Source organism: Poromitra crassiceps (assembly GCF_964638095.1).
Source record: "Poromitra crassiceps genome assembly, chromosome: 1".
In the NCBI taxonomy this organism is placed as follows: Eukaryota; Metazoa; Chordata; class Actinopteri; order Beryciformes; family Melamphaidae; genus Poromitra; species Poromitra crassiceps.
Genome location: NC_139623.1, coordinates 116,297,775 through 116,325,355, shown reverse-complemented (window position 1 = coordinate 116,325,355; position 27,581 = coordinate 116,297,775). Strand labels below are relative to the sequence as shown.

Genomic DNA, 27,581 nt, shown 5'->3' with positions numbered 1-27,581 from the left:
GTTCAATATCTCTTTTCTCTCTATGTTTACGGCAAGGACTTCTGATGTGCTCTGCCGTAAAGCACAATCAGCCCCGCCTCTATAGCTGATGTAATCTGCTACAGTCACTTGACCAGGATGCCCTCTAGCAGTCTTTTTGTGCAACTAAACAATTTGGACTTAATCTACTAAAACAGTAGATTTCATGTGGGTTACATAAGGCCTTAAAAAGTATTAGAATTACTTAAATGCATGTCCACTCTTAATCTAGAAGAGGGTTAAGTAGTATAATTTGCATCCAACACAGGACTTCAGACTTGCTTATCAATCGAATCCCTTTTCCTTATTTTGCCCATTTATAGTTTCACAGCTTTCATTAGACATGTTAAAAATAAGTAGGCCTTTTTTAACCACCTTTGTTTCTCTCTTAAGATTTTAAATTGGAAATCAAATTCAATTTCTGGTAGCATTTACTCTTAAATTTGGCTTTGTGGCATCTACAGATAAACTTAGTCTTTATATTTATCTCCCTTCCTTTTTCTCAATCGCTTGCTTTCATCCAAGCACTTGAATCCACAACATTTCAAATTAGAGAAGCTGAATGGAAAAAGTACAACAAAGTTTTTAATCAATAAGGAAATGTTGCCTTAAATTGCGAGGGAAACACATTTGTGGTTTTGTGACGTTTGCATTTAAGACGGTCAGTAAAGTATCTGTCATCCTCAACCTCGCAGAAATACCCCGTTGTGAAAAAAGGAAAGTCCCTTCAGATGGGACATTAGAAAATTGCCCAGTGCATTCTCTGTCTGCTTCACACAACATGAAGGGAAGCAGCTGACACCAGAGAGACATAAGATATTACCCAACACTTCTTTCAAGACACTTTCCATCTTCTCATGACTTCTGACCCATGTTGCACCTGCACCTCATTTCCCTTTCATTTCCCCCCCCCCCGATTTTTTTTATCCCATTTTTATCCCCCATTAGTGCTAATTTTAATTTATTTATCCTGGTTGCTGCTCCACCCTCTGCCGATCTGGGGAGAGCCGAAACTGGCTCCATGCTTCCTCCAAGACATGGGCAGTTAGCCAGCCACTTCTTTTCACCTGACAGGGGAAGCTTCACTGGTAGGACATAGCACGTGGGAGGATCACGCTATTCCAATGAGTTCCCCTCCCTCCGAACAGGCGCCCTTGTTCGACCAGAGGAGGCACCACATCAGCAACCAGGATATTGCATGTTTTGGTGGGGGGTTCCTATATGAAGGAAACCCCCAGGGGGCATGGGGAGAACATGCAAAGTCCACACAGAAAGGCCCTTTTGACGACCCCACCCGGGCGGTGGGCACTCGAGGACATGCGGACGGGCACGCATTGCTTCAGCGTCCCAGGTGGGAATCGAACCCAGGACCTTCTAGCTGTGAGGCGACAGTGCTTACCACTGCACCACCATGCCCCCCTTCCCTTTCATTTTTTGCAACATTTCAAATGTTTACTTAAAATGTATTTGACGGTTTTTCAGGAAACAACTACTGTTTCCATACACAGAGATCATCTCCCTTCTCTCTCTCTCTACCTACCTGTCTCTTCACTGATCTCTCTCCCTTTCTCTCTCCATATTTTATCTCATCTAAGACTTGTTTTCTCTTCTTTTCTCTCTTTGATGATCTCTCAGGTGTAGTCTTCAGCATCGTCGTGTGTCTGTCTGTCTGTCTGTCTGTTAATAGTCTTTCATGTCTGTGACTTTAAGCTCTTGTCTTCTGCCAGCCTGCCTGGCTGATCAAGGTGAAAGTGGCTCTTTTGTCTGTTGTCGTTTGTTTGGTTTCCACCTCTTCCTCGGCTGGCAGATGAGTGGGGTGATAGCGGGGGGATTATGGTGGCGTGTTTGGATTGGAGAGAGCGGGGCGTGTGCCTGGGGGGCCGGGTGGGGGTGTTGGTGGCAGCATTGTTCGGGACAGGAGTTCAGAGGAGGGTTTTTTTACGGGGATTCTATCTGATATGAAGAAGAAAATCTGGGGCGCTCCACTTCTCTGTGATCTTTCAAACATCAAATGAGGAGCTTCTAAACATCTTCCCCTCTGTTATGTCTGCGGGAGGCTCGGTTTTTCACCCTGCAGGAACCCAGAAAAACTTCAGATTCAAACAGTTGCAGCTAGGGTTGTCAGTCACGATACTAGAATTTCTAACTTTGATACCAATACTCGGCAAAATATCGATACTTGATGCCATTTTTGATACCACAGGGGCAGAAACGAAGACAGATGGATGGACACACTTCTCCATAATCTACTGTAGGCCTGATGAATCTCATCAAAAACTTTGCACCTACACAGCAGATTACCCCTGATCTATCATCAGCCTATCAGAACCATTGAGATAAATAAAAATGGAGGGAGGATCTCCATCTCCTGCCTGTATGGTCTATTGAAGCCAAAATCTTGTCAGATCAGAGAACCAGAGTCTGCACAGTAGCTCCGTTGAGTTAGAACCTCTGAGAGCTCCCCGCCCCTCTGAACTTTCTTCTGTAGAGCTGCTGTTTCTAGAATGCGCACAGTGCGTTGTGTATTTATATACAGTCTAGCTCTGTAAATATTACACTTTAAGTTGTAATATTTTTTGTCTCGCCAAAAGTAACCAGGAAGAGTCCCACTATGAGATCAGTTTATCAAAATGACGCCTGTACGAAAATCTGATTTTGGTTGTCGGGGATTTCAGGCCTCCCGGTCTGCTGCTGACTGCTGCTGTGCTCTCAGCGCTCTCAGCGCGGGCCGGAAGTGGAGGCAGGCCGCCTCACTCAAGACAACAGCCTCACTGGGGCAGTGGGGGGATTGCTGTGTTGACTAAGCTAGCCTAATGTTTTCGTGGCATTTTGATTAACTTTATGATTTAATTCCTTTTGGAGCAAATGTTGGTGTTACAAATCTAACCTTGACGCTTTACGCAACGTTGTTTGCTGGTGTTGTGGGTACTGCAGCCTGTAACGTTCTCCGTTGTCGGAGAGTTGTATCAGCCAGACAAGTCAGACCTCCGGGCTGCTCTCAGCCCGCAAGAGGAGCCAGGGCTGCTTGGCTCAGCCTCTCACTGGGGGAAATTCTCGGATCAACAGCTCTGTGTTGATTACATTTCTTTTGGCGCAAATGTTGGTTTAGCAAATGTAACCGTGAGGCTACGTTGTTGTACCCGCCCGGTAGTGTGTGTAGGCAGGCCAACCTACGTTAGCCTAGACCTGAGCCAGGCTGCCTGGTCTATTGCCTGGTATATCGTTACTAAGAGAGGAGCTTGTGAAGAATGAACATCCCCACAGTCAAAGCATTTCCCCCAGATATGCATATAAAAACGTCTGTTGCTTTAATAGCCTACAAAAAATAAAACGTCTGTTTGTATGTCATGCTAACCCGTTAGCGATGAGCTAATGGTGCTTGTGTACTACTAGGCCGCATCTCATCTTATACCCGGGACGGGAGTTAACGTTATAAAACACATTTCCTGTCGGTTGGGCAACCTGGTCAGTTCTGAAAACATGTGTCTATTATTGTGTTATTCCAGCTATCGTTATCGGTTGTTAAGTTATAGTAATATGAAAAACAGCCGACTAGCGCAAGCAGCTAATGCTAGCCTGCATGTTAAAACCATTGTGTAGCCTACCTATAACGTAGCTGGAGTAACTCATAAAACACATATTTTCTGAACTTACTTCAGTCCCCAACCAACGTTAATTCCTCGCGCACAAAACATTTGTTTTCATTCCTCAAAACAATGTTCTTTTTATTGGGGTCCATTGATGTCTGGTAGCCAGCACAGCCAACATGAGCCACCGACCTCCAGGCAGCGTTAGATAACATGAAGCCGTGTGTGATGTCTATTGACGATAGATCTATAATGTGCAGAGCCCGTCCAGCCAATGACGGCTTGAGACTGGCTGCCACAGCTGTCAATCATCCATTTTTATCCCTTTTTATATGTCAAATAACTACTTAAAAACAAACTGATCAGAAAAATGACCACTTGCACAGGCATTAGCATGATAATGACTATCTAAAATGATACAAACCACCTTTGGAAAAAAATTATCTGACGTATACTGTGATTATTTCGGTTGTGATTTTCCCATCCACTAACATGGGGAGGCGGGCCTTGTGACCTAATACTGGATTCAACCGCCAGAGCGGCGATCTAACATGCAGCGGCTTCACTAAACGGGACCAGGGCTGCAGCCTTGATCAGAACACTTTTAGCTTGTTGAAGCTACAGATACTGATAGGGAGGGAAAAATCAATAGCATGTTTGATTTTTCATTTAGAGAAAGCACTGGTGGTATCGATACTGTTGCAATTGAGTATTGTATCCGTTTTTGTTTTTTTGTATTGATACAACCTTATTTGCAGCAAACAGAGAGGGCTGGCTTGAATAAAAAAGAAAATCGGGGGTTTCCCAAAGTGAAGGCCAAGATGAGTCCCAGCTCGGCTGTGTCGCTGTGAGGCTGTCACTCCCCCTCTCACATGTTCCTGTCTTCAGATCAGTGGTCAGCTCTCACATGTTCTGTCTTCCAGAACAGTGGTCAGCTCTCACATGTTCCTCTCTTCAGATCAGCTGTCAGCTCTCACATGTTCCTGTCTTCAGATCAGTGGTCAGCTCTCACATGTTCTGTCTTCATATCAGTGGTCAGCTCTCACATGTTCCTCTCTTCAGATCAGCGGTCAGCTCTCACATGTTCCTGTCTTCATATCAGTGGTCAGCTCTCACATGTTCCTGTCTTCAGATCAGTGGTCAGCTCTCACATGTTCCTGTCTTCAGATCAGTGGTCAGCTCTCACATGTTCTGTCTTCATATCAGTGGTCAGCTCTCACATGTTCCTGTCTTCATATCAATGGTCAGCTCTCACATGTTCTGTCTTCATATCAGTGGTCAGCTCTCACATGTTCCTGTCTTCAGATCAGTGGTCAGCTCTCACATGTTCCTGTCTTCATATCAGTGGTCAGCTCTCACATGTTCCTGTCTTCAGATCAGCTGTCAGCTCTCACATGTTCCTGTCTTCATATCAGTGGTCAGCTCTCACATGTTCCTGTCTTCATATCAGTGGTCAGCTCTCACATGTTCCTGTCTTCATAACAGTGGTCAGCTCTCACATGTTCCTGTCTTCAGATCAGCTGTCAGCTCTCACATGTTCCTGTCTTCAGATCAGTGGTCAGCTCTCACATGTTCTGTCTTCCAGAACAGTGGTCAGCTCTCACATGTTCCTCTCTTCAGATCAGCGGTCAGCTCTCACATGTTCTGTCTTCATATCAGTGGTCAGCTCTCACATGTTCCTGTCTTCATATCAGTGGTCAGCTCTCACATGTTCCTGTCTTCATATCAGTGGTCAGCTCTCACATGTTCCTGTCTTCATATCAGTGGTCAGCTCTCACATGTTCCTGTCTTCAGATCAGCTGTCAGCTCTCACATGTTCCTGTCTTCAGATCAGTGGTCAGCTCTCACATGTTCTGTCTTCCAGAACAGTGGTCAGCTCTCACATGTTCCTCTCTTCAGATCAGCGGTCAGCTCTCACATGTTCCTGTCTTCAGAACAGTGGTCAGCTCTCACATGTTCCTGTCTTCATATCAGTGGTCAGCTCTCACATGTTCCTGTCTTCATATCAGTGGTCAGCTCTCACATGTTCCTGTCTTCATATCAGTGGTCAGCTCTCACATGTTCTGTCTTCATATCAGTGGTCAGCTCTCACATGTTCTGTCTTCATATCAGTGGTCAGCTCTCATATGTTCTGTCTTCATATCAGTGGTCAGCTCTCACATGTTCTGTCTTCATATCAGTGGTCAGCTCTCACATGTTCTGTCTTCATATCAGTGGTCAGCTCTCACATGTTCTGTCTTCATATCAGTGGTCAGCTCTCACATGTTCTGTCTTCATATCAGTGGTCAGCTCTCACATGTTCTGTCTTCATATCAGTGGTCAGCTCTCACATGTTCCTGTCTTCATATCAGTGGTCAGCTCTCACATGTTCCTGTCTTCATATCAGTGGTCAGCTCTCACATGTTCTGTCTTCATATCAGTGGTCAGCTCTCACATGTTCTGTCTTCATATCAGTGGTCAGCTCTCACATGTTCTGTCTTCATATCAGTAGTCAGCTCTCACATGTTCTGTCTTCAGATCAGTGGTCAGCTCTCACATGTTCTGTCTTCATATCAGTGGTCAGCTCTCACATGTTCTGTCTTCATATCAGTGGTCAGCTCTCACATGTTCCTGTCTTCATATCAGTGGTCAGCTCTCACATGTTCTGTCTTCATATCAGTAGTCAGCTCTCACATGTTCTGTCTTCATATCAGTGGTCAGCTCTCACATGTTCCTGTCTTCATATCAGTAGTCAGCTCTCACATGTTCTGTCTTCATATCAGTGGTCAGCTCTCACATGTTCCTGTCTTCATATCAGTGGTCAGCTCTCACATGTTCTGTCTTCATATCAGTGGTCAGCTCTCACATGTTCTGTCTTCATATCAGTGGTCAGCTCTCACATGTTCCTGTCTTCATATCAGTAGTCAGCTCTCACATGTTCTGTCTTCATATCAGTGGTCAGCTCTCACATGTTCCTGTCTTCATATCAGTAGTCAGCTCTCACATGTTCTGTCTTCATATCAGTGGTCAGCTCTCACATGTTCTGTCTTCAGATCAGTGGTCAGCTCTCACATGTTCTGTCTTCATATCAGTAGTCAGCTCTCACATGTTCCTGTCTTCATATCAGTGGTCAGCTCTCACATGTTCTGTCTTCATATCAGTAGTCAGCTCTCATATGTTCTGTCTTCATATCAGTGGTCAGCTCTCACATGTTCCTGTCTTCATATCAGTGGTCAGCTCTCACATGTTCTGTCTTCATATCAGTGGTCAGCTCTCACATGTTCCTCTCTTCAGATCAGCCATCAGCTCTCACATGTTCCTGTCTTCAGATCAGTGGTCAGCTCTCACATGTTCCTCTCTTCAGATCAGCCATCAGCTCTCACATGTTCCTGTCTTCATATCAGTGGTCAGCTCTCACATGTTCCTGTCTTCAGATCAGTGGTCAGCTCTCACATGTTCTGTCTTCATATCAGTGGTCAGCTCTCACATGTTCCTGTCTTCATATCAGTGGTCAGCTCTCACATGTTTCTGTCTTCATATCAGTGGTCAGCTCTCACATGTTCTGTCTTCATATCAGTGGTCAGCTCTCATATGTTCCTGTCTTCATAACAGCTGTCAGCTCTCACATGTTCCTGTCTTCATATCAGTGGTCAGCTCTCACATGTTCTGTCTTCATATCAGTGGTCAGCTCTCACATGTTCTGTCTTCATATCAATGGTCAGCTCTCACATGTTCCTGTCTTCATAACAGCTGTCAGCTCTCACATGTTCCTGTCTTCATATCAGTGGTCAGCTCTCACATGTTCTGTCTTCATATCAGTGGTCAGCTCTCACATGTTCCTGTCTTCAGATCAGTGGTCAGCTCTCACATGTTCCTGTCTTCATATCAGTGGTCAGCTCTCACATGTTCTGTCTTCATATCAGTGGTCAGCTCTCACATGTTCTGTCTTCATATCAGTAGTCAGCTCTCACATGTTCCTGTCTTCAGATCAGTGGTCAGCTCTCACATGTTCCTGTCTTCATATCAGTGGTCAGCTCTCACATGTTCTGTCTTCATATCAGTGGTCAGCTCTCACATGTTCTGTCTTCATATCAGTAGTCAGCTCTCACATGTTCTGTCTTCATATCAGTGGTCAGCTCTCACATGTTCCTGTCTTCATATCAGTAGTCAGCTCTCACATGTTCTGTCTTCATATCAGTGGTCAGCTCTCACATGTTCCTGTCTTCATATCAGTGGTCAGCTCTCACATGTTTCTGTCTTCATATCAGTGGTCAGCTCTCACATGTTCTGTCTTCATATCAGTGGTCAGCTCTCACATGTTTCTGTCTTCATATCAGTGGTCAGCTCTCACATGTTTCTGTCTTCAGATCAGTGGTCAGCTCTCACATGTTCTGTCTTCATATCAGTGGTCAGCTCTCACATGTTTCTGTCTTCATATCAGTGGTCAGCTCTCACATGTTCCTGTCTTCATATCAGTGGTCAGCTCTCACATGTTCCTGTCTTCAGATCAGTGGTCAGCTCTCACATGTTCCTGTCTTCATATCAGTGGTCAGCTCTCACATGTTCCTGTCTTCATATCAGTGGTCAGCTCTCACATGTTCTGTCTTCAGATCAGTGGTCAGCTCTCACATGTTCCTGTCTTCAGATCAGTGGTCAGCTCTCACATGTTCCTGTCTTCAGATCAGTGGTCAGCTCTCACATGTTCTGTCTTCAGATCAGTGGTCAGCTCTCACATGTTCTGTCTTCCAGAACAGTGGTCAGCTCTCACATGTTCCTCTCTTCAGATCAGCGGTCAGCTCTCATATGTTCCTCTCTTCAGATCAGCCATCAGCTCTCACATGTTCCTGTCTTCAGATCAGTGGTCAGCTCTCACATGTTCTGTCTTCCAGAACAGTGGTCAGCTCTCACATGTTCCTCTCTTCAGATCAGCGGTCAGCTCTCATATGTTCCTCTCTTCAGATCAGCCATCAGCTCTCACATGTTCCTGTCTTCATATCAGTGGTCAGCTCTCACATGTTCCTGTCTTCAGATCAGTGGTCAGCTCTCACATGTTCCTGTCTTCAGATCAGTGGTCAGCTCTCACATGTTCTGTCTTCATATCAGTGGTCAGCTCTCACATGTTCTGTCTTCATATCAGTGGTCAGCTCTCACATGTTCTGTCTTCATATCAGTGGTCAGCTCTCACATGTTCCTGTCTTCATATCAGTGGTCAGCTCTCACATGTTCCTGTCTTCAGATCAATGGTCAGCTCTCACATGTTCCTGTCTTCATATCAGTGGTCAGCTCTCACATGTTCCTGTCTTCATATCAGTGGTCAGCTCTCACATGTTCCTGTCTTCAGATCAATGGTCAGCTCTCACATGTTCCTGTCTTCATATCAGTAGTCAGCTCTCATATGTTCTGTCTTCATATCAGTGGTCAGCTCTCACATGTTCTGTCTTCATATCAGTGGTCAGCTCTCACATGTTCTGTCTTCATATCAGTGGTCAGCTCTCACATGTTCCTGTCTTCAGATCAGTGGTCAGCTCTCACATGTTCCTGTCTTCATATCAGTGGTCAGCTCTCATATGTTCTGTCTTCATATCAGTGGTCAGCTCTCACATGTTCTGTCTTCATATCAGTGGTCAGCTCTCACATGTTCCTGTCTTCATATCAGTGGTCAGCTCTCACATGTTCTGTCTTCATATCAGTGGTCAGCTCTCACATGTTCTGTCTTCATATCAGTGGTCAGCTCTCACATGTTCTGTCTTCATATCAGTGGTCAGCTCTCACATGTTCCTGTCTTCATATCAGTGGTCAGCTCTCACATGTTCCTGTCTTCAGATCAATGGTCAGCTCTCACATGTTCCTGTCTTCATATCAGTGGTCAGCTCTCATATGTTCTGTCTTCATATCAGTGGTCAGCTCTCACATGTTCTGTCTTCATATCAGTGGTCAGCTCTCATATGTTCTGTCTTCATATCAGTGGTCAGCTCTCACATGTTCTGTCTTCATATCAGTGGTCAGCTCTCACATGTTCTGTCTTCATATCAGTGGTCAGCTCTCACATGTTCCTGTCTTCATATCAGTGGTCAGCTCTCACATGTTCCTGTCTTCAGATCAGTGGTCAGCTCTCACATGTTCTGTCTTCATATCAGTGGTCAGCTCTCACATGTTCTGTCTTCATATCAGTGGTCAGCTCTCACATGTTCCTGTCTTCATATCAGTGGTCAGCTCTCACATGTTCCTGTCTTCAGATCAGTGGTCAGCTCTCACATGTTCCTGTCTTCATATCAGTGGTCAGCTCTCACATGTTCCTGTCTTCATATCAGTGGTCAGCTCTCACATGTTCCTGTCTTCATATCAGTGGTCAGCTCTCACATGTTCCTGTCTTCAGATCAGTGGTCAGCTCTCACATGTTCCTGTCTTCAGATGAGTGGTCAGCTCTCACATGTTCTGTCTTCATATCAGTGGTCAGCTCTCACATGTTCCTGTCTTCAGATCAGTGGTCAGCTCTCACATGTTCCTGTCTTCATATCAGTGGTCAGCTCTCACATGTTCCTGTCTTCAGATCAATGGTCAGCTCTCACATGTTCCTGTCTTCATATCAGTGGTCAGCTCTCACATGTTCTGTCTTCATATCAGTGGTCAGCTCTCACATGTTCCTGTCTTCATATCAGTGGTCAGCTCTCACATGTTCCTCTCTTCAGATCAGTGGTCAGCTCTCACATGTTCTGTCTTCAGATCAGTGGTCAGCTCTCACATGTTCTGTCTTCATATCAGTAGTCAGCTCTCACATGTTCTGTCTTCATATCAGTGGTCAGCTCTCACATGTTCCTGTCTTCATATCAGTGGTCAGCTCTCACATGTTCTGTCTTCATATCAGTAGTCAGCTCTCACATGTTCTGTCTTCATATCAGTGGTCAGCTCTCACATGTTCCTGTCTTCATATCAGTAGTCAGCTCTCACATGTTCTGTCTTCATATCAGTGGTCAGCTCTCACATGTTCCTGTCTTCATATCAGTGGTCAGCTCTCACATGTTCTGTCTTCATATCAGTGGTCAGCTCTCACATGTTCTGTCTTCATATCAGTGGTCAGCTCTCACATGTTCCTGTCTTCATATCAGTAGTCAGCTCTCACATGTTCTGTCTTCATATCAGTGGTCAGCTCTCACATGTTCCTGTCTTCATATCAGTAGTCAGCTCTCACATGTTCTGTCTTCATATCAGTGGTCAGCTCTCACATGTTCTGTCTTCAGATCAGTGGTCAGCTCTCACATGTTCTGTCTTCATATCAGTAGTCAGCTCTCACATGTTCCTGTCTTCATATCAGTGGTCAGCTCTCACATGTTCTGTCTTCATATCAGTAGTCAGCTCTCATATGTTCTGTCTTCATATCAGTGGTCAGCTCTCACATGTTCCTGTCTTCATATCAGTGGTCAGCTCTCACATGTTCTGTCTTCATATCAGTGGTCAGCTCTCACATGTTCTGTCTTCATATCAGTGGTCAGCTCTCACATGTTCCTGTCTTCATATCAGTAGTCAGCTCTCACATGTTCTGTCTTCATATCAGTGGTCAGCTCTCACATGTTCCTGTCTTCAGAACAGCGGTCAGCTCTCACATGTTCCTGTCTTCATATCAGCCGTCAGCTCTCACCTGTTCCTGTCTTCAGAACAGCGGTCAGCTCTGACGTCTGTTGGAAGCTCTGTGGTTGCTGTTTGGTGTGAGCCAGGTGTCTTATTGAGCAATATTTTGACAGGAGTTTGATTTGCTGCAGGTTCTCTGAAAACCACGGCCGAAAGATTGACGATAATGATTTTACCCACGTGTTGTGACACGCTGTTCATATATGCTTCTCTAAGGGGACTTGTAGAATTAGTTTTGGTCGAGTCTTGTCAGGTTTGCGGCCTCTCATGAGAAATCCCCACATTGATTATTGACTGAATACTCATAGGAATCCCCCCCCTCCCCCTGACACAGCTGATGTAACCCACGCATTGATACTCTGAACACCCAGCCCCTCCTCCCACGCCCTGTCTCTGTCACATCTGTGGTACAGCCCGCTCGCTGCTGGCTGGCTTCCCCCAGCATCAAGAGCCAATACAGCTTGTGCTCATCAAACGGATCGGCTCAGTTCAGAGGCGGGGCGGTGTAGGTTTCAGTGGCTGTTTTGATACACAGGATATAGTGGGCTTTCGTTCATATGCGAGGGCGTCCGAGTTGTGTGCACCAGGCAGCGGAATTCAGAATGGCTCGAAACCCTGCCGGAAGACTCGCTCTATTGTTGATTGAACCGTGGTCAGCAGATGCTTGTGTACGGGTAGACTTAGAAAGTGAGTTGGCTGTGAAAGAGGCTGTGAGTCTCAGAGCGTTTTGGCTCAGGTAGAGAAAGCAAAGAGAAAGAAATGATTCTCCAGGTCTTTAATGGCCCATTTCCACCGCTGGTATTAGCGCGGCCCTGCCCGGCTCGTCTCGCTTTTTTGTCTCATTCCACTGATCAAAAACCTGGACAGCCCGGTTTGAGTCGGGGTTGAGTCATGCTAGTTTTGGTCCCTGCTTTGTTGAGGTTCCAGCCGGTACGGTGACGTGAAAAAACTGCAGACGACGATTGGTCAGGCAGAATCATGTTTACTGTATCTACTGTCAATGCTGGATACCAGTTTAGTGGGGCTTACCTTCTCTTCTGTTATTTCCATCAGTCTTTTGTGTTGCTGCCTTCGGCTCTGGTGAAATAAAATCGATCTCCTTGCTCAGCTTTAACATGACGGTGGTTTTCAATTGTTTTGAGAGAAAAAAAGTCTGCTCCCTTGTAGTTGCGTGCTACGTCGGCTCCGCTAGGCCGGAGGCGCGGGTTTAGCGAAGCCACGGTCTTTTCTGGTGAGTGGCCACCTGGGGTAGTGGCTTCACTTCTCCCCGTAGCGTAACCCCCGTCCCCCGCGCAGCGCATGCATGTAAATGACAACAAATTGATCTCCATTCTCCTGGCCGATTGTCACATTTGCCCATGTAGGTCATTTAGAGGCACCAGTATTTCATAACCAGTTTAAAAGTTCTGTGTATGGATTTCATTTTAACGTTATACATTATTGCTTACTTGGGCTATGGGCGGAGGGCAGATATGCGGTCGCTATGACGACCAGGTGTGGGCGGAAGTGAGTAAACTTGCTATGGAAGCAAAGTCTATGAGTAAGGCCAGGTAGAGTAGAGCTGTACTGTGCTGTTATATGTGGTGGAAATTAGCCATAAGAGTGTGGAGAAACATACAAAGAACTCAGGACTGAATTATCTTACACCATAAGGGACATTGCTTTAGAGAAACCATTGTTATCTATACTGTTTATTAACTCATTCATGGCCAGTTTAGGACTGCCAATATTTAGCACAGGCCAAAGATTTTCATAATTGTTGGTCATCTTTCAAGACCCACAGTAAATTATCTATTAGCACCAAAGTGATTTGCAATACCTCAAAATGAAGATGTACGTCTCTGGGTTCACCAGGAAAAAAAAGTGAGCTTTTAGCATGTTCTGTACTCTACTTATAGCCATTCATATACAATCTGTTTTCACCAAAAAGGTCTCTCTGAGAAGACAAACAGGAGAAAAGGCCATTTTTGTAAAAGACACAATCTCAGGCAGAACTCGCTCTCAATTCTTTTATTTTGAACTGTATTGACATCAGACATGTAAATATTATTCGTTATGACACAAATGACAATATATATATATATATATATATATATATATATATATATATATATATATATATATATATATACATGAAGTGCTTTTTTTACATTCAACAATACAGTTTACTCAGTGTGAGTGAGTGTGCAGATAGACACACAGACAGACAGACAGACACACACACACACACACACACACACACAGAGAGAGAGTTCTGTCCACAGCTGCTGCTGGATCGCACCTCTTCCCAGGGAACACTACTGATCGCCCCGCAAATTAGCATAGGAGGGGAACAGCAAACTGGTCTGAGATCAGCGTCTAGCCTCCTCTGCCTCTGCATCGTTTTCCTCCTCTCGTTCGGGCTGGGACGAATGCTGCGACACAGGAGCGGGGTCGGCTTGGCTTTGGGACCAGGCGCTGGAACCGGATCGATCATGTTGGTTTGACTAGCGCGAACAACTCAATCCAGGTTCGCCCTGCAGCAGAGGCGACCAGCGCAGCGCGCCGAGGGGTGTTTCAATGGCGTTTCTCCTCTATGCAACAGGCAGCGTTTCTCAGTTTTCTCCTCCTCTTCCATTTCAAAACAACAGCTGCGGTATGTGTTTGATAACATGTTGTCGGCTTTGTCTTTGAGGCTAGGGACCTGATAACATGTCACAGGCTGGGGAAGTCTTTGAACTACGCGCTGTACTAATAAAAACAAAAACACGTCAAACACGTCATTGGCCCTCTGGGCTATTCCTGATAACACGTCAAAGACGTCTTTGGCCATGAATGAGTTAAGAGGTTGAATGTTTTAAGTTATATGTTCAGTTTAAGTATATTAAGTTACAGTTGAATATATAAATCTGTGATAAATCTGCAGTCTGAGGCCTGAAAATTAGGGGAATTTTACAATGAAGAGTGTGTAGGATGCCGGAGGGAAATGAGTCAGTCAGTTAACCAATCCATTATCCAGCTAATCATCCAGTCAGTCGGTCAGTCAGTCAGTGAACAGGTCATGTACATACTGTAGTCAGCCAGGTCACCAGCTAACCAGTCAGCCAGCCAGTCAGTCAAGTCAGTCAGTCAGTGAGCAAGTCATGTACGTACTGTAGTCAGTCAGGTCTCCAGCCAACCGGCCAGCCAGTCAGTTGGTCAGCCAATTAGCCAGTCAGACAATTTAACAGCCAGCCAGTAAAGTCACTCACTCAGTCAGTCCATTAACCAGTCAGTCAGCCAGTCAATCACCCATCTAACCTGCCAGCCAACCAACCAGTCAGTCAGTCAGCTAGCCAACCACTCATTCAGTCAGTGTGTGCTGGCGGACTGGCTGTGTGTTTGCTGAGCAGAGTGCTGTTGTGGTCTTCTTAACTAGCAGTTGGCTTCACTCAGCTGACAAAACATGACGACAGTCGAGATCCACTTAACCACAGGGCCCTGTGTGTGTGTATGTGTGTGTGTGTGTGTGTGTGTGTGTGTGTGTGTGTGTGTGTGTGTGTGTGTGTGGTCAAATTAGTCCAATTTTATTTAGACAAACAGTTGCTGCTGTTTTCCAACCATTCTGAACAAGTTATTAATACATTTGGTTGATTGATTTTATTTATGGATATAGCAGAAACAATCCAAGGGATAGACATGTAAAAGTGTAAAACACTTATTTCCAACATGGCCCCTGGTCTTATAAAAACACGACATATGGTAACACAACATCAAATATACCAAAAAGAACATATAACATCAAATAAACCAAATAACATCACACATAACATCAAATAGAACAATTACATTACATTATGTAATTTGGCAGACGCTTTTATCCAAAGCGACTTACAATAAAACATTTTTGTCAGCAATAGAGCAATCAACTATGCAACACAGTCTATGACACCTACACCTTCTGAAGGAATAGTGGTACACGTTTAGCTTAGGTTAGCTTCGATTTTTTTTTTTTTTTTTTTTTTTTTTAACACGTCTTACATAATCCAACCGTTGAGTGCCAAAGACGAGATATCTCGTCTTACATAAACATTTTTTTTTTTTGACGGTGGGACATCAATCAACCCCTTTTACATCTTCTATATCAATATTGGAGGAAGAGAATGTGTATAATCTATTTTACCGACCACTAAGTGGCGACAGTTCTCTCCAGACAGAGAGAAAGCCACAGCCACGGGTCCGCTGGAGAAAGCCAGTCTAATTTTCAAGGAAATAGCTGGGCGAAAACTCTTTCGATTTCACACACACACACACACACACACACACACACACACACACGCGCGCGCACACACACACACTCGAGTACCTTTGCGCATAAATAAGACCAGAATCGCAAAAGCTTCTTCAAAGATCTCAGCCGACACCTCAAGAAACGAACGAGCCAGTTTTACAGTCCAGACTGCCCGAGAGCGGCCGCGGAGCCTCCTCCCTCCGCAGCACAGACGGAGGGAGGAGTTTGGAGACACACACACACACACACACACACACACACACACACACACACACACACACACACACACAATACAGTATACAGACTTGCCCAAGGGCACCCATAATCACAGGCACGTGAGGTGGTTCTAAAAATCCATTTATCTCTAAACTCTCTGAAAATCTCTGAAACCATGCTGTACTCAACGGCTAATATCTACATAACTACTAACTCTGCAAACTAACTCTTTTAGACAGAGAAAGCACACATTCTATTAGTTCTTTTTAGATGATTGGTGTTCACGAAGTCTTAACAGAAAAGAATCCTCGGCTCTTGTAAAATGAGCTAGAATCCTCAAAAAAAAAACTGGCACAACTTAACTACAGCATTGAAAAAACGGCTGGCACTCAATGTGTTAAGAGAGAGAGAAAGAAGTTAGTTCAAGAAGATAGGGATCCTCGCCATATAACCTGGTATGAGCGGTTAGAGAGATAGGAGGCAAACCAGGAGAGTGCAGATCCTGAGATGCCTAGATCAGAGAGAGTAGAGAGAAGAATCTGGTGATTCACTGTATCAAAAGCTGCAGACAAGTCAAGGAGGACAAGGACAGAGGAGAGGGATGACAAAAACACTCAAGTTCAATAACCCTTACAACGGAAGGCTCGCACATTACTCTAGTTTACTCAGCAAGAGTTTTTTCAGAAGGTTTTTAAAACCATTCAGAGAATTTGCAGATTTAATTTCGTTAGGGATCTTGTTCCACTCCTCTCCCCCGTATAGAGGAATGTACTACCCCAACTTTGCTTTTCAGATTGGGTAGTTTCAAGTTCACTATGCTAGCTCTCGTGTTCAGGATATGAGTGTCCCAAACAAACTGGAAGTACTTAGTAAAATAGGTTGGACAGAGATCATGCAATATTTTATAGACCATAATAAGTTTTAGTTGTTGAACTCTACCTTTTAACGGGGAGACAATTTAACTCTTTAAAATAGGTTGGGCTAATGTGCGTTCTTGGGCTGATATTTGAAAGTAGAGGTTTGGAAGTATACTCAGTATATCTGTAATATTATTTTCTACTGGAGTCTTATTTTTTACACTATTGGCTCCCTGGCTGTACGGCCATAGGTTCAGCGCTCCTGCTGGGCATTTGGGTGCCCTAAGCATAATTATTTCGTTGTGCCCCCCTCGTCCCAAGAAAAACTCACAAATGCTATATATATATATATATATATATATATATATATATATAATAAATATATATATATATATATATATATAGTAACGGGGTCGGTTCTTAAAATAGAATCAGGCTCGCGTCTAGACAAACCAAACCCGCTACAACAACAGAACGACTTTGCACAACAGTTATCATACGAGAAGTCAACAAACGGGAGTTAGCTTACCTGGGACAGGCTGGGGCGGTGCAGATAGCGTCAATGGACAGCTCAAGCCTGGGTGTGGAGACTAGCTACAACCCGCCTCTGCTCATAAGTCAAGTCAAGTCAAGTTTATTTGTATAGCACATTTCATACACAGAGGCAATTCAAAGTGCTTCACATAAAATGGTTGACAGGAAAATAAAAGAAGATAATAAAATGGACATTTAAAAGCATCACAGCAAAACTTTAAAAAAAGAGTATAAAAAGTGCATTAACTCATTGAGTGCCATGGACGAACATGTTCGTCATTTCGTTTAGTAACGTAGAGTGCCAAGGACGAACATGTTCGTCAATTGCGTTTTTTGACGGGGGGATGTCGATCTAAGCCTCTTACATCGCCTCTTACAATATGGGAGCTATTGAATGTGTCTAACCTATTTTACAGAACCCTTAGGTGGCGACAGTGCTCTCCAGATTAGACAAAGGCCAGGAGAAAAGAGAGAAGAAGTCATGAGGAAACGGAAATTGCATCGATATGCTTGAAGCATAACGTTAGCTGTGCCTGTGAACAGCAGTCATCTGCTGCCACAATTGAGCCCCATCCGTGTCCGCTGCGATAGCCCATCCATATGATTTAGTTTCCGACACGGCGACACCAGCGTCTTTCTGAAAAGTTACATTATTCTCAGCTGGGAGCCGGGGACACGCTGTAAAAAAGCGGGGGGATGCAGCAGACTTTTCAGTGCAGATCAAACTCAGAGCAAACCGCAGCAGAGACACTCCTCCCACCACGGAGGAGGAGGAGGAGGGGGGTGGGGCACGCAGGGCACTACAGCATACAACCATTGACAGTACACACAGACCCAGGCAGCAGCAGGCTCGATGCATAGAGAGCAAACAAGCTAGAATAGGCTATCTGATGCCCACCAGCAGTAAATCAAGACCAGCAAGAAGGTGTAGGGTCTGCGCACGCAGGGGCCAGCGCTGCTGGTTGCAGCTAAAACATATTATTTGGCCAAACAAAATTCCTTTGTTTTCACTCTTTTATTGAAGGAAATTATTTTTGAGGTGTCATTATATCAGAAAATATTAGCTTCAGAGTCAATGATGTGCTTGAAATGTTTAATTTCACAAAAGGCTCATTATCTCAGCTTCTAGAAAAAAATTGCTGTTTTTGGTTAAATCAAGCTATCTTCTCCGGCTCATAACTAAAGAACGGAAAATGGGATCAATAAACTTTTTTTTGCAGATGATAGAAGAGAGTCTCCTCGTTCTTTGTGCGTGTTCGGTGTTTACATAGTAATATCACACAATATTCTGTGGGCCTCGAGAAATCACTGAAAACGCTCTGAAACTCTGGCACTGGGAGCGTCCGTTCTCCAAAAGTGGCTGGCACTCAATGAGTTAAAGGACTGGTACACGGGTGTTTAGCCACGTGTACGGGGTGCGCTGGAATGACTAAATTGACAATGAAACATTACATTAATAGGGATTTCAGATTAGACAAAAATATTATACCAGAAGAATGCAAGTAGTTATATTACACAATCCTAGTATAATCATCGATAATTTCTATTACAATTGCAATCCACAGCTTTTTTGATGAATGATAAATAGTTTTACCGAATCTGTATTGTACAGTATTGACATTGTGTGGCCTATAATGTTGGGTGACATGTCATGATTATTAAGCTTATTTTAATTATAATTACACAGTTATCAATTGCAGATTTTGCAGTAGGCTACATTTATTATTTTTAAATTGCCTGTTGTCCACTCTGTAGAGCCAGAGCCTGGATGAGAACAGACTCATCAGGGAGTCCTCAAACACCTTAGGCATCTTGACAATAAACAATATATAGCGAGCCTTAACCCAGCCAGAGTCAACATCATCTTGTCAAGTGCAAAGGACTCTGCTGTCCCAATCCTCCTATTTATCCAATGTGGATCCCTTCCAGACTTGATGACTCAACCACTTTCCGCTGGCGGATTGGAATTGGGCCTTAGTGCAATCCAGTGATTTGGTTGACACTTTGAAACTTGGAGGATTAAGCATCCTGGGAGGAAGCAATTGACATGGGTTAAAGCTGGGAGAGACAGAGTCGGTGCAGCTCGACTCGACCGACTATATATTCTACGCCACCAAAGTAATGGGCTCTGTAAAGCTGAGATCTGCCCCGTTAGTTTTTCAGATCACCATCTAATTACTGCACATCTGGCTATTTCGGCCGGGTCACGCAGGTCTGCCTATTGGAAGTTTAATGTAAAGCTCTTGAAAGATACAGCTTTTTGTTACAGCTTCAAGGGGTTTTGGAACAGGTGGAGGCAGGAAAAAGGGGGTTTTGAGTCTCTGAGTCAGTGGTGGGATGCTGGTAAGGCTCATGTAAGAAACTTTTGCCAGCAATATACTGCTCTCTGCTCTGCAGAGTCCAGGAGGGCGCTCATAAGACTAGAGCACAGTATCAGAGAGGTGGAGGTTGAGTTAGTGGGCAGTAATGCTGGCGGGCTACAGGAGAACTTGTCGGAGCTGTGCAGAGATTTGGGTGTCTTCCTCCTTGACAGGGCCAAAGGTGCGCTCGTGAGAGCTAGGGTGGCCGAAGATGGACGCCCCTAGCTCCTTTTTCTTTGGGCTTTAGAAAAAGATAAGCAAGGAGAAGCAAATTTGCTGTCTGCACCTGCCTTTGAATTTCAACTATCACATCAATACCATAACTAAAACTGCCTTCTACCACCTTAGAAATATGACTAAAGTACGACCGTTTCTCTCCCAGGCAGATACTGAGAAACGTATGCACGCTTTTATTTCTAGCAGGCTTGACTACTGCAATGCTCTCTTCTCAGCCATAAATAAGCTTCAAATCGTTCAGAATGCTGCTGCACGTGTACTGACTAAGACCAGGAGGAGGGCACACATTTCCCCTGTCCTGAGGTCCCTTCACTGGCTACCGGTCGAATTCAGAATAGATTTTAAGATTATTCTATTGGTTTTTAAATCACTCAACGGCCTTGCACCTGAGTACCTCTCGGATATGCTTATATCCTATGTTCCCCCTAGACCCCTCAGATCCTCTGGCACTGACTGCGTTTACATGGACTTGAGTATCCTGGTTATGAGGCTTATCCTGGTTTTGATCATATTCGGGATATGGCGTTTACATGGAACAGAGAGAAAGCAGGTTACTCATATCCCTGTATACATGATAAGTAGTAGTATCCCGGTTACTGATCACTGCATGCTATTTGTGCAGGCGCCTGTGTTCTTTACAATACAAACCAGGGTCATTATTATTATTATTATGTTTGCTTATATTGGGTGCGTGTGACGTGACGTCATTCACCTTTTTTGGGCCAAGACGTGGGATTCCCTTGGATCTTCATGGTGATCTGTCCCCGTTTGCGCGCAGTGCGCGGCTTCTTGCTTTCATTTTAGTCACAACACCTTCGTCCTGTATAGTCTGTTTACTACAGACTTGAATAGGGCAGCATTTCGATCCTTTCTCCTATCTAAGCTGCCAAGCATTTAATTATTTCATCACCGAAAGACAAAACTCTGCAAAACTCCCTTTCCTCATCGCTCCAGAAGTGAAACTTGACTGAAGCCACGCCTGCGCAGGTAGTCTGCTGCGGTCAGAAAGCAGGATAAGGTGTATACATGCAGGAGTATCCCGGGTTCTTTCGGAGTACTCCAGCTAGCATAACCAGGTTTCTCAAAACCGGGATAAGGGCTTATCCAGGTTTCTGAAATCGGGATATGATGTTTACATGGGCAAACACAAAAACCGATACTCCAAACCCCCGACAGTAACCGGCAGTAACTGGCCTGTTAGTTGTTTCCTGGGTGAGGACTAAGGAGTACGGAGAGGCGGCATTTAGTGTTTATGGTCCTCGCCTCTGGAATAGCCTGCCAGAGCATCTGAGGGCATCACAAACCGAACACACTTTTAAAAGTAAACTTAAAACACATCTTTTTAGTCTCGCATTCCCCTGACTTCCTTCATATTTTAATTTGCTTTTTCTATGCACTACTTTAATGTAATTTCATTACTTTGTTGTATTGTTTTTATTGTTTTATTGTCTTTTACTCTACTTGTTTTTTTACTGTTAAGCACTTTGAATTGCATTTTATGTATGAAAGGTGCTATATAAATAAAAGCTGATTTGATCAGAGCCCTGTAAAGTTTAGGTGGAGAGTGCTCTACAAGCTTCCTCTCCCCAAAAGGTCTGGTGACTTACAGTGGAGGGTGCTTCATGGCGCCCTGGTGACCAATAGGTTTCTAGCCCGGGTTACTCCAGGGGTCGGCAGCGAATGTCCTTTCTGTGATGCAGATGAAACTGTTGTACATGTTTTTCATGGATGCCGCCGTTTGGTACATGTTTTTTTACATGTTCATGCTGAGGGGGGCAGTCTGCACTGTGGTGGAGGAGAGGCTGAGGGGGGCAGTCTGCACTGTGGGGGAGGAGGGGCTGAGGGGGGCAGTCTGCACTGTGGGGGAGGGGGGCGGTCTGCACTGTGGGGGAGGAGGGGCTGAGGGGGGCAGTCTGCACTGTGGGGGAGGAGGGGCTGAGGGGGCAGTCTGCACTGTGGGGGAGGAGGGGCTGAGGGGGGCAGTCTGCACTGTGGGGGAGGAGGGGCTGAGGGGGGCAGTCTGCACTGTGGGGGAGGAGGGGCTGAGGGGGCGGTCTGCACTGTGGGGGAGGAGGGGCTGAGGGGGCAGTCTGCACTGTGGGGGAGGAGGGGCTGAGGGGGGCAGTCTGCACTGTGGGGGAGGAGGGGCTGAAGGGGCAGTCTGCACTGTGGGGGAGGAGGGGCTGAGGGGGCAGTCTGCACTGTGGGGGAGGAGGGGCTGAGGGGGCGGTCTGCACTGTGGGGGAGGAGGGGCTGAGGGGGCAGTCTGCACTGTGGGGGAAGGAGGGGCTGGACATTTGTATTTGAGTGTGAGTAGCCGGTGTGGCTCTGTTAACCTTGCTTTCGTTGCATCTGTGGGGTTTGTTGGTGGAGTGTTTTTTTTTTATCCCTTCTGTGTGTGTGTGTGTGTGTGTGTGTGTGTGTGTGTGTGTGTGTGTGTGTGCGCATGCCTGTGTGTGGGCGTGTGTGGGTGTGCGCGCGCATGTGTGTGTGTGTGGGTGTGCACGCGCATGTGTGTGTGGGTGGCGAGGCAATTGAGTTTGTATAGTTTTTGGCGTTGTTAGGTCACTCTGTTTTTTAAGATAAGTTGACTGTTCATTAATTAAAGGAACATCAAAAGTCTCTCTCTCACTCCCTCTCTCTCTCTGTCTCTCTCTATCTCTCCAGACGAGGTGAAGCGTTTCCAGGTAGTGATCCATGGTATTGAGCCTCTGTTGGAGACTCCTGTGCAGTGGCTGAGCGAGCACCTCAGCCACCCCGACAACTTCCTACACATCTGTGTCACGCCCGCCCCCACCGACTGACCAACTGAGGCCACACCCCCATCTGCCGTCACCATGACGACCCGCCGACGGACCAGCCAGCCACAACACGGGAGCGCTGACTGACCCTTTAACGAGGGGGATTAATTTGTAAAAGTCACACTTGGTTTTGGGATGCTGGTGACAGAGAGGAGCGAAGAGGAGTTGAACACACCTCCTTTTCCATCCTGCGCACCACTCCTCTCTTCTCCTCCTCTTCTCCCCTCAGACCAAGAGACAGTAATGTCTATAGGAGGAGAGAGGATGAAAGTATCACTCCTTCCTAGAGCTGCAACAATGTATCGATTAATGGATTAGTCGATCAACAGAAAATTAATCACCAACTATTTTTTATGATCAATTAATCGTTCAGACTCATTTTTAAGAAAAAAATCTCTCGTTCCAGCTTCTTAAATTTGAATATGTTCTGGTTTCTTTAGTCTTCTGTGACAGTAAAGTGATTATCTTTGGGTTGTGGACTGGAGGACTGCAGGACAGCACATTTGAGGATGTCATCTTGGGCTTCGGGGGAAAAAGTGATCAATATTTTTCACCATTTTGTGACAATTTATAGACCAAACGACTAATCGATTAGTCGGGAAAATAATCAAGAGATTGATCAACAATGAAAATAATCTTTAGTTGCAGCCCTACTAGTTTAATTTCTCCTCTTTCCTTTCTTTCATCCCTTACACCTCCTCTCCCCCCAAAGAAAAGTCATGAGGTTAAGGAGATAGGAGGTTTCTCTCCATCATCCCCCCTCCCCCCACACCATCCTCTACAGGAGGAGAGGAATTCAAGGGATTCTCCTCTTCCATCCTGCCATCCACTTTCCTCTCCTCTTTCACTCCTCTCTTCCCAGACAGAGACAGCTGTGTCTGTAGTAAATAACTTACATTGAAGTTAAGGCTAATACTGTATGTTGTTCCATTGCAACATGGGAGCACGACATTTCTTGCCAATACTCACCCTACTCTGCCTCTAATTGGCTGTCATGGTTCTGTGCTGTTGTCCCATTGGCGCAATGAGGCTTTTGCAGGCCAAGATGGTGGCAGCGTTGTTTAAAAAGGACCAGAACTTTGTCTCTTATGTTCTAAACTCTTTGTCTGTAGGGAGAGGGAGGTGTGGGGGTCTGTCCTGTCCTGCTGAAGTTGCCTTAGTTAACACGTTAACTCATCTTCATCACCACCATCATCATCCTCAACCTCATCACATTACCTCACTCTGAGTTTACATCACTGCCTGGAAACATGCCTCCTGAGGAAGACCTGACTCCTCTTCCTCCCTTCATTGACCCCAGAACTGTTTTACACGTTTTCCTGTGGATGTTCACTGTACTGTCTGGTGCCCAAACTGACTCCAGAACAGTTTTGACGTCTTTTCCTGTGGATCTTCATCGTACTGTCCAAACTGGATCATCTGACAAACTAAGCTGGAAGAGACTTGAGGAGCCGTTCAGGAGGCTGCAGTGGGACCATGGCAGTGAGAAGATGTTCTACTCCTGGTTTAGATGTCAGGTGTGGATTTGTCTCTGCTGATTCCAACACAGTTTAAATGGTTTATACACTGTAGCAGAGTCGGGTTTCACTTTATTTGAAAAAAAAAAAAAGCTTACTTAACTGACGTAGAAAAATAATGTAACTTACATTTTTCTACGTCACCTAACGAACAAGCGGTTTAGGAGGTGGGTGGCAGGTCCAGGAGTCGTCTGGGGCTGACCTGAATTAGCATTTTGCTGCTGTCACGCAAAAACCTAAAATCTCCCCCAAAATATGTTGATTTACAGTTTAGAGCTGCAACCATTAATCAATTCTCAACTATTATAATAACCACCAACTATTTTGATTAATCGCTTTGAGTAATAATAATAATAATACTACAAAAAAGTCTATATTATCTGATTACAGCTTCTTAAATATGAATATTTTCTGGTTTCTTTACTTATCTGACAGTAAACTGAATATCTTTGGGTTGTGGACAAAACAAGACATTTGAGGACGTCATCTTGGGCTTTGGGAAACACTGATCAGCATTTTTCACCATTTTGTGACATTTTATAAACCAATTGATTAATCGAGAAAATAATCGACAGCTTAAAGCCCCATTCAGCAAGTTTTCCAAGTTTTGCTATTGGGGAAACTGCGCCCTCTGGGTCCAATAGTATCGATAACGATATCACCGTTCAAAGTCAACAAAACACAGCGCCAGAAAGCTCTATGTACTGTACATGTTGTGACATCGGGTGATGAAATAATAATCCATAGTTCCGTGAAACATCATTTTCGTAGCAAATCCCGAATCGAGTTACTTCCTGAAACAACGCTGCCGCTGTAGAGCGCATGCGCGCATCTTTTTTTTATTTTATTTTTGTATTGCCACGGGACGTGGCAGACAAACTGCTTAGTCCCAGGGCTGGCCAATGGAGGGCGGTGTGGGATAAATAAAGGCGAGAGTCTCCCTATTACAAGTCAATCTACCATGTCCTATGACTAAAAAGCTCTTATATTACAGTAAAATATGTCAAAAATCTTACTGATTGGGGCTTTAATCTAAAATTAAAATAATTATTAGTTGCAGCCCTGTTTCAGTTTTTCATTTCAGTTGAAGGTTGACCTGCTCCTCTGTGTTGAGGGGATTCTGCAGCCCTCTGTAAGGAATGAAAACTCCTTCAAAGCCCACTGGAAGAACCTAGAAAACCTCTGGTCAAGCCGAGCACAGGCTGTTTGTATCAGTGAAGCAGCCATTTATGAAGCTGGAACAATAGCCTGCTAAACCATCCTGATCACGTGACCTCTTGTTCTGCGGATCAGTCTGGCCTCCAAGAACCCCCCCCCCCCCAGCTTCCTGAAATGACAAAGTGCACGGCCCAATCAGGGACCTGCCTCATTGTTGACACTGAACTCACTGTGGAGAGTGATACGCAGAACAAAACAGAACAACAGAACCCATGATCAGGATGGTTTAGCAGGCTACTGGAATCAGGCATCCGGCCCCGACCTGAGGAGAAGCAACAATACTCCACACATGCTTTCTATGGCAGGTGTTGATCTCTCCCTACGATTCTGACACATTTAGATGTTTGACTGTTTCAGCTGGCCTGGTCCCATCTTCTGCTGCCAAACCTCCATTAGCATCTGGTTTAGCGTCATTTGAAAGACTTGAGGTCAGATACTAATAAAACATGCCTGTGAGGAGAGCAGAAACCGACTGGCACACAGAGCCAACGCCAGGCCGCAAACTTACTGAAATAGTTGAATTTTGACAGGCAGTAACTATGGCTGAGGGCTCACACAGTTCTGATTACTTTGTTCCATGTTGATGATGTTATATCTCGGTTAGTAGCGTTTTTTGCATCTTATATCACCACCATGACTTTTTTCAACTCCATTGTGTGTTCTAACAAATTAAATCACACTTTACGCATTTTAGCCAACACTCTTATCCACAATGACTTACAATAAAAGTGTGTAAAATCAAATACTGCAGAATCCTATATTTATTGATTGTGGAGACAAAAACTGCTATACTGTATGATACTGTATAATCATAGATGATTAAAGGAGAATTCCAGTTTTTTACACCCGGACCTTATTTCCAGCTTAAAATATGTTTTACTAACCCAGAGAACTTTGGTTTCATTCTGATCGCCATAGAAGATATTCAGGTTAGAGTAGAGTCCGAACTGGCAAAAAACGGGCTACACACTGTAAATAACGTATTTTCTGCAACGTAGCGGTTCATATCCTCCTAATATCTCGCCCATAAATGAACGTGAATCCATCTAGTCTCCTCCGGGCTGCCTCGGACAGCCTCGGTTTCCTCATCCGGGGTCTGTGAATCCAACTCTCGCCCCAAACCCCGCTGAAGTCTTGCGAGTTTCCTGCTGACTCCTTTGTCTACCTGGCTATTGTCTACGCGGAATCACCGTGCACCGGGGCCATTTTCCCGCGACTATCGACTTGTTTACAACACCGGATGAAGAGCTAATCGAAATTGAAGAGCGGACGAGGAGAGAGAGAGAGGAACAACAGGCCAGGGACGAACAAGCGCTGCATGGCCGAGAACAGAGGAGGAATGCCTGGATTCACAGACCCCGGATGAGGAAACCGAGGCTGCCTGAAGCTGCCCGGAGGAGACTAGACAGATTCACATTCATTTATGGGTGAGATATTATGAGGATATGAACCGCTACGTTGCAGAAAATAAACCCCAACATTTCCCCCAAATAACCTCAACATTAGTTTGGAAGGTGTCAACATGGCTCTGTCACAGTGAGGGTTCCCCTCACTTTGTCTATAGCCCTTTAGCACTAGCCTAAAGCTCTGCATCACTGCATCAAGTAGTTCACAACTACCTGGATAGCAGACTGACTCACCAGGTAGTCAGTCTGCTACCCAGGTAGTCAGCCTTCACCTGGACTCTTGTCCTGTTCTGAACATGCTGCAACAGTGAGAGTGACTGGAGGGACTTTTTTGTAATTTTCCTTGCTCCATCTCTCTCTCTGTCTGTATCTCTCTCTATGTGTGTGTGTGTGTGTGTGTGTGTGTGTGTGTGTCTCTGGTTTACTACTGATCCTCTCTCCCTCCCTCCCTCTCTCATCTCTCCTGGTTAATTATCTGTTGGCATTCCACCCGCTGCTAATGAGACCACTAAACAGTCCTGTCAGACAGGCCCAGGGCTGCTGTGTGTGTGCACGCATGTGTGTGAGAGAGTGTGTGTGTGTTTGCCAGTGTGAGCAGGCATGGTTTCGCGGAATTGAACAGGACAGTGTAAGAGTGTGACTTAGTGTGTGTGTACATAATTACAGTACAGACATCATTTATAGCCCCCCGCAGGGTGTGTGTGTGTGTGTGTGAATCCAATGGAATCCAGCCCGTCTTCTCTCTCATACTGCCGTCTGTTGTCACTGAGCCAGTCCTGTAATTTAAAGAGTGTGTGAGAGAGAGATACAGATAGTGTGTGTGTGTGTGTGTGTGTGTGTGTGTGAGAGAGAGAGAGAGAGAGAGAGAGTGAGTGATGTCACTCATGTCATCATCACGTCAGGCTTCCTCACTGCCGCCAAGTGTGATGACGGCGTGTTTATGATGTTGAGTCAGGACCCGGGGCTCGCTGTGGGG

General features: G+C 45.1%; 1 protein-coding gene across 1 annotated transcript in view; it reads left to right on the top strand.

Moving 5' to 3' along the window:
• The window catches only part of atg5 (ATG5 autophagy related 5 homolog), a 112,086-nt gene extending 86,109 nt beyond the window's left edge, over window positions 1-25,977 (top strand). Inside the window, exon 8 of the mRNA XM_083634678.1 lies at window positions 22,331-25,977. Within this exon, the coding sequence (XP_083490804.1) occupies window positions 22,331-22,467 (137 nt within the window). The 3' untranslated portion in view covers window positions 22,468-25,977. The remainder of the gene's footprint in view (window positions 1-22,330) is intronic.
• The last annotated feature ends 1,604 nt before the right edge of the window (window positions 25,978-27,581 follow it).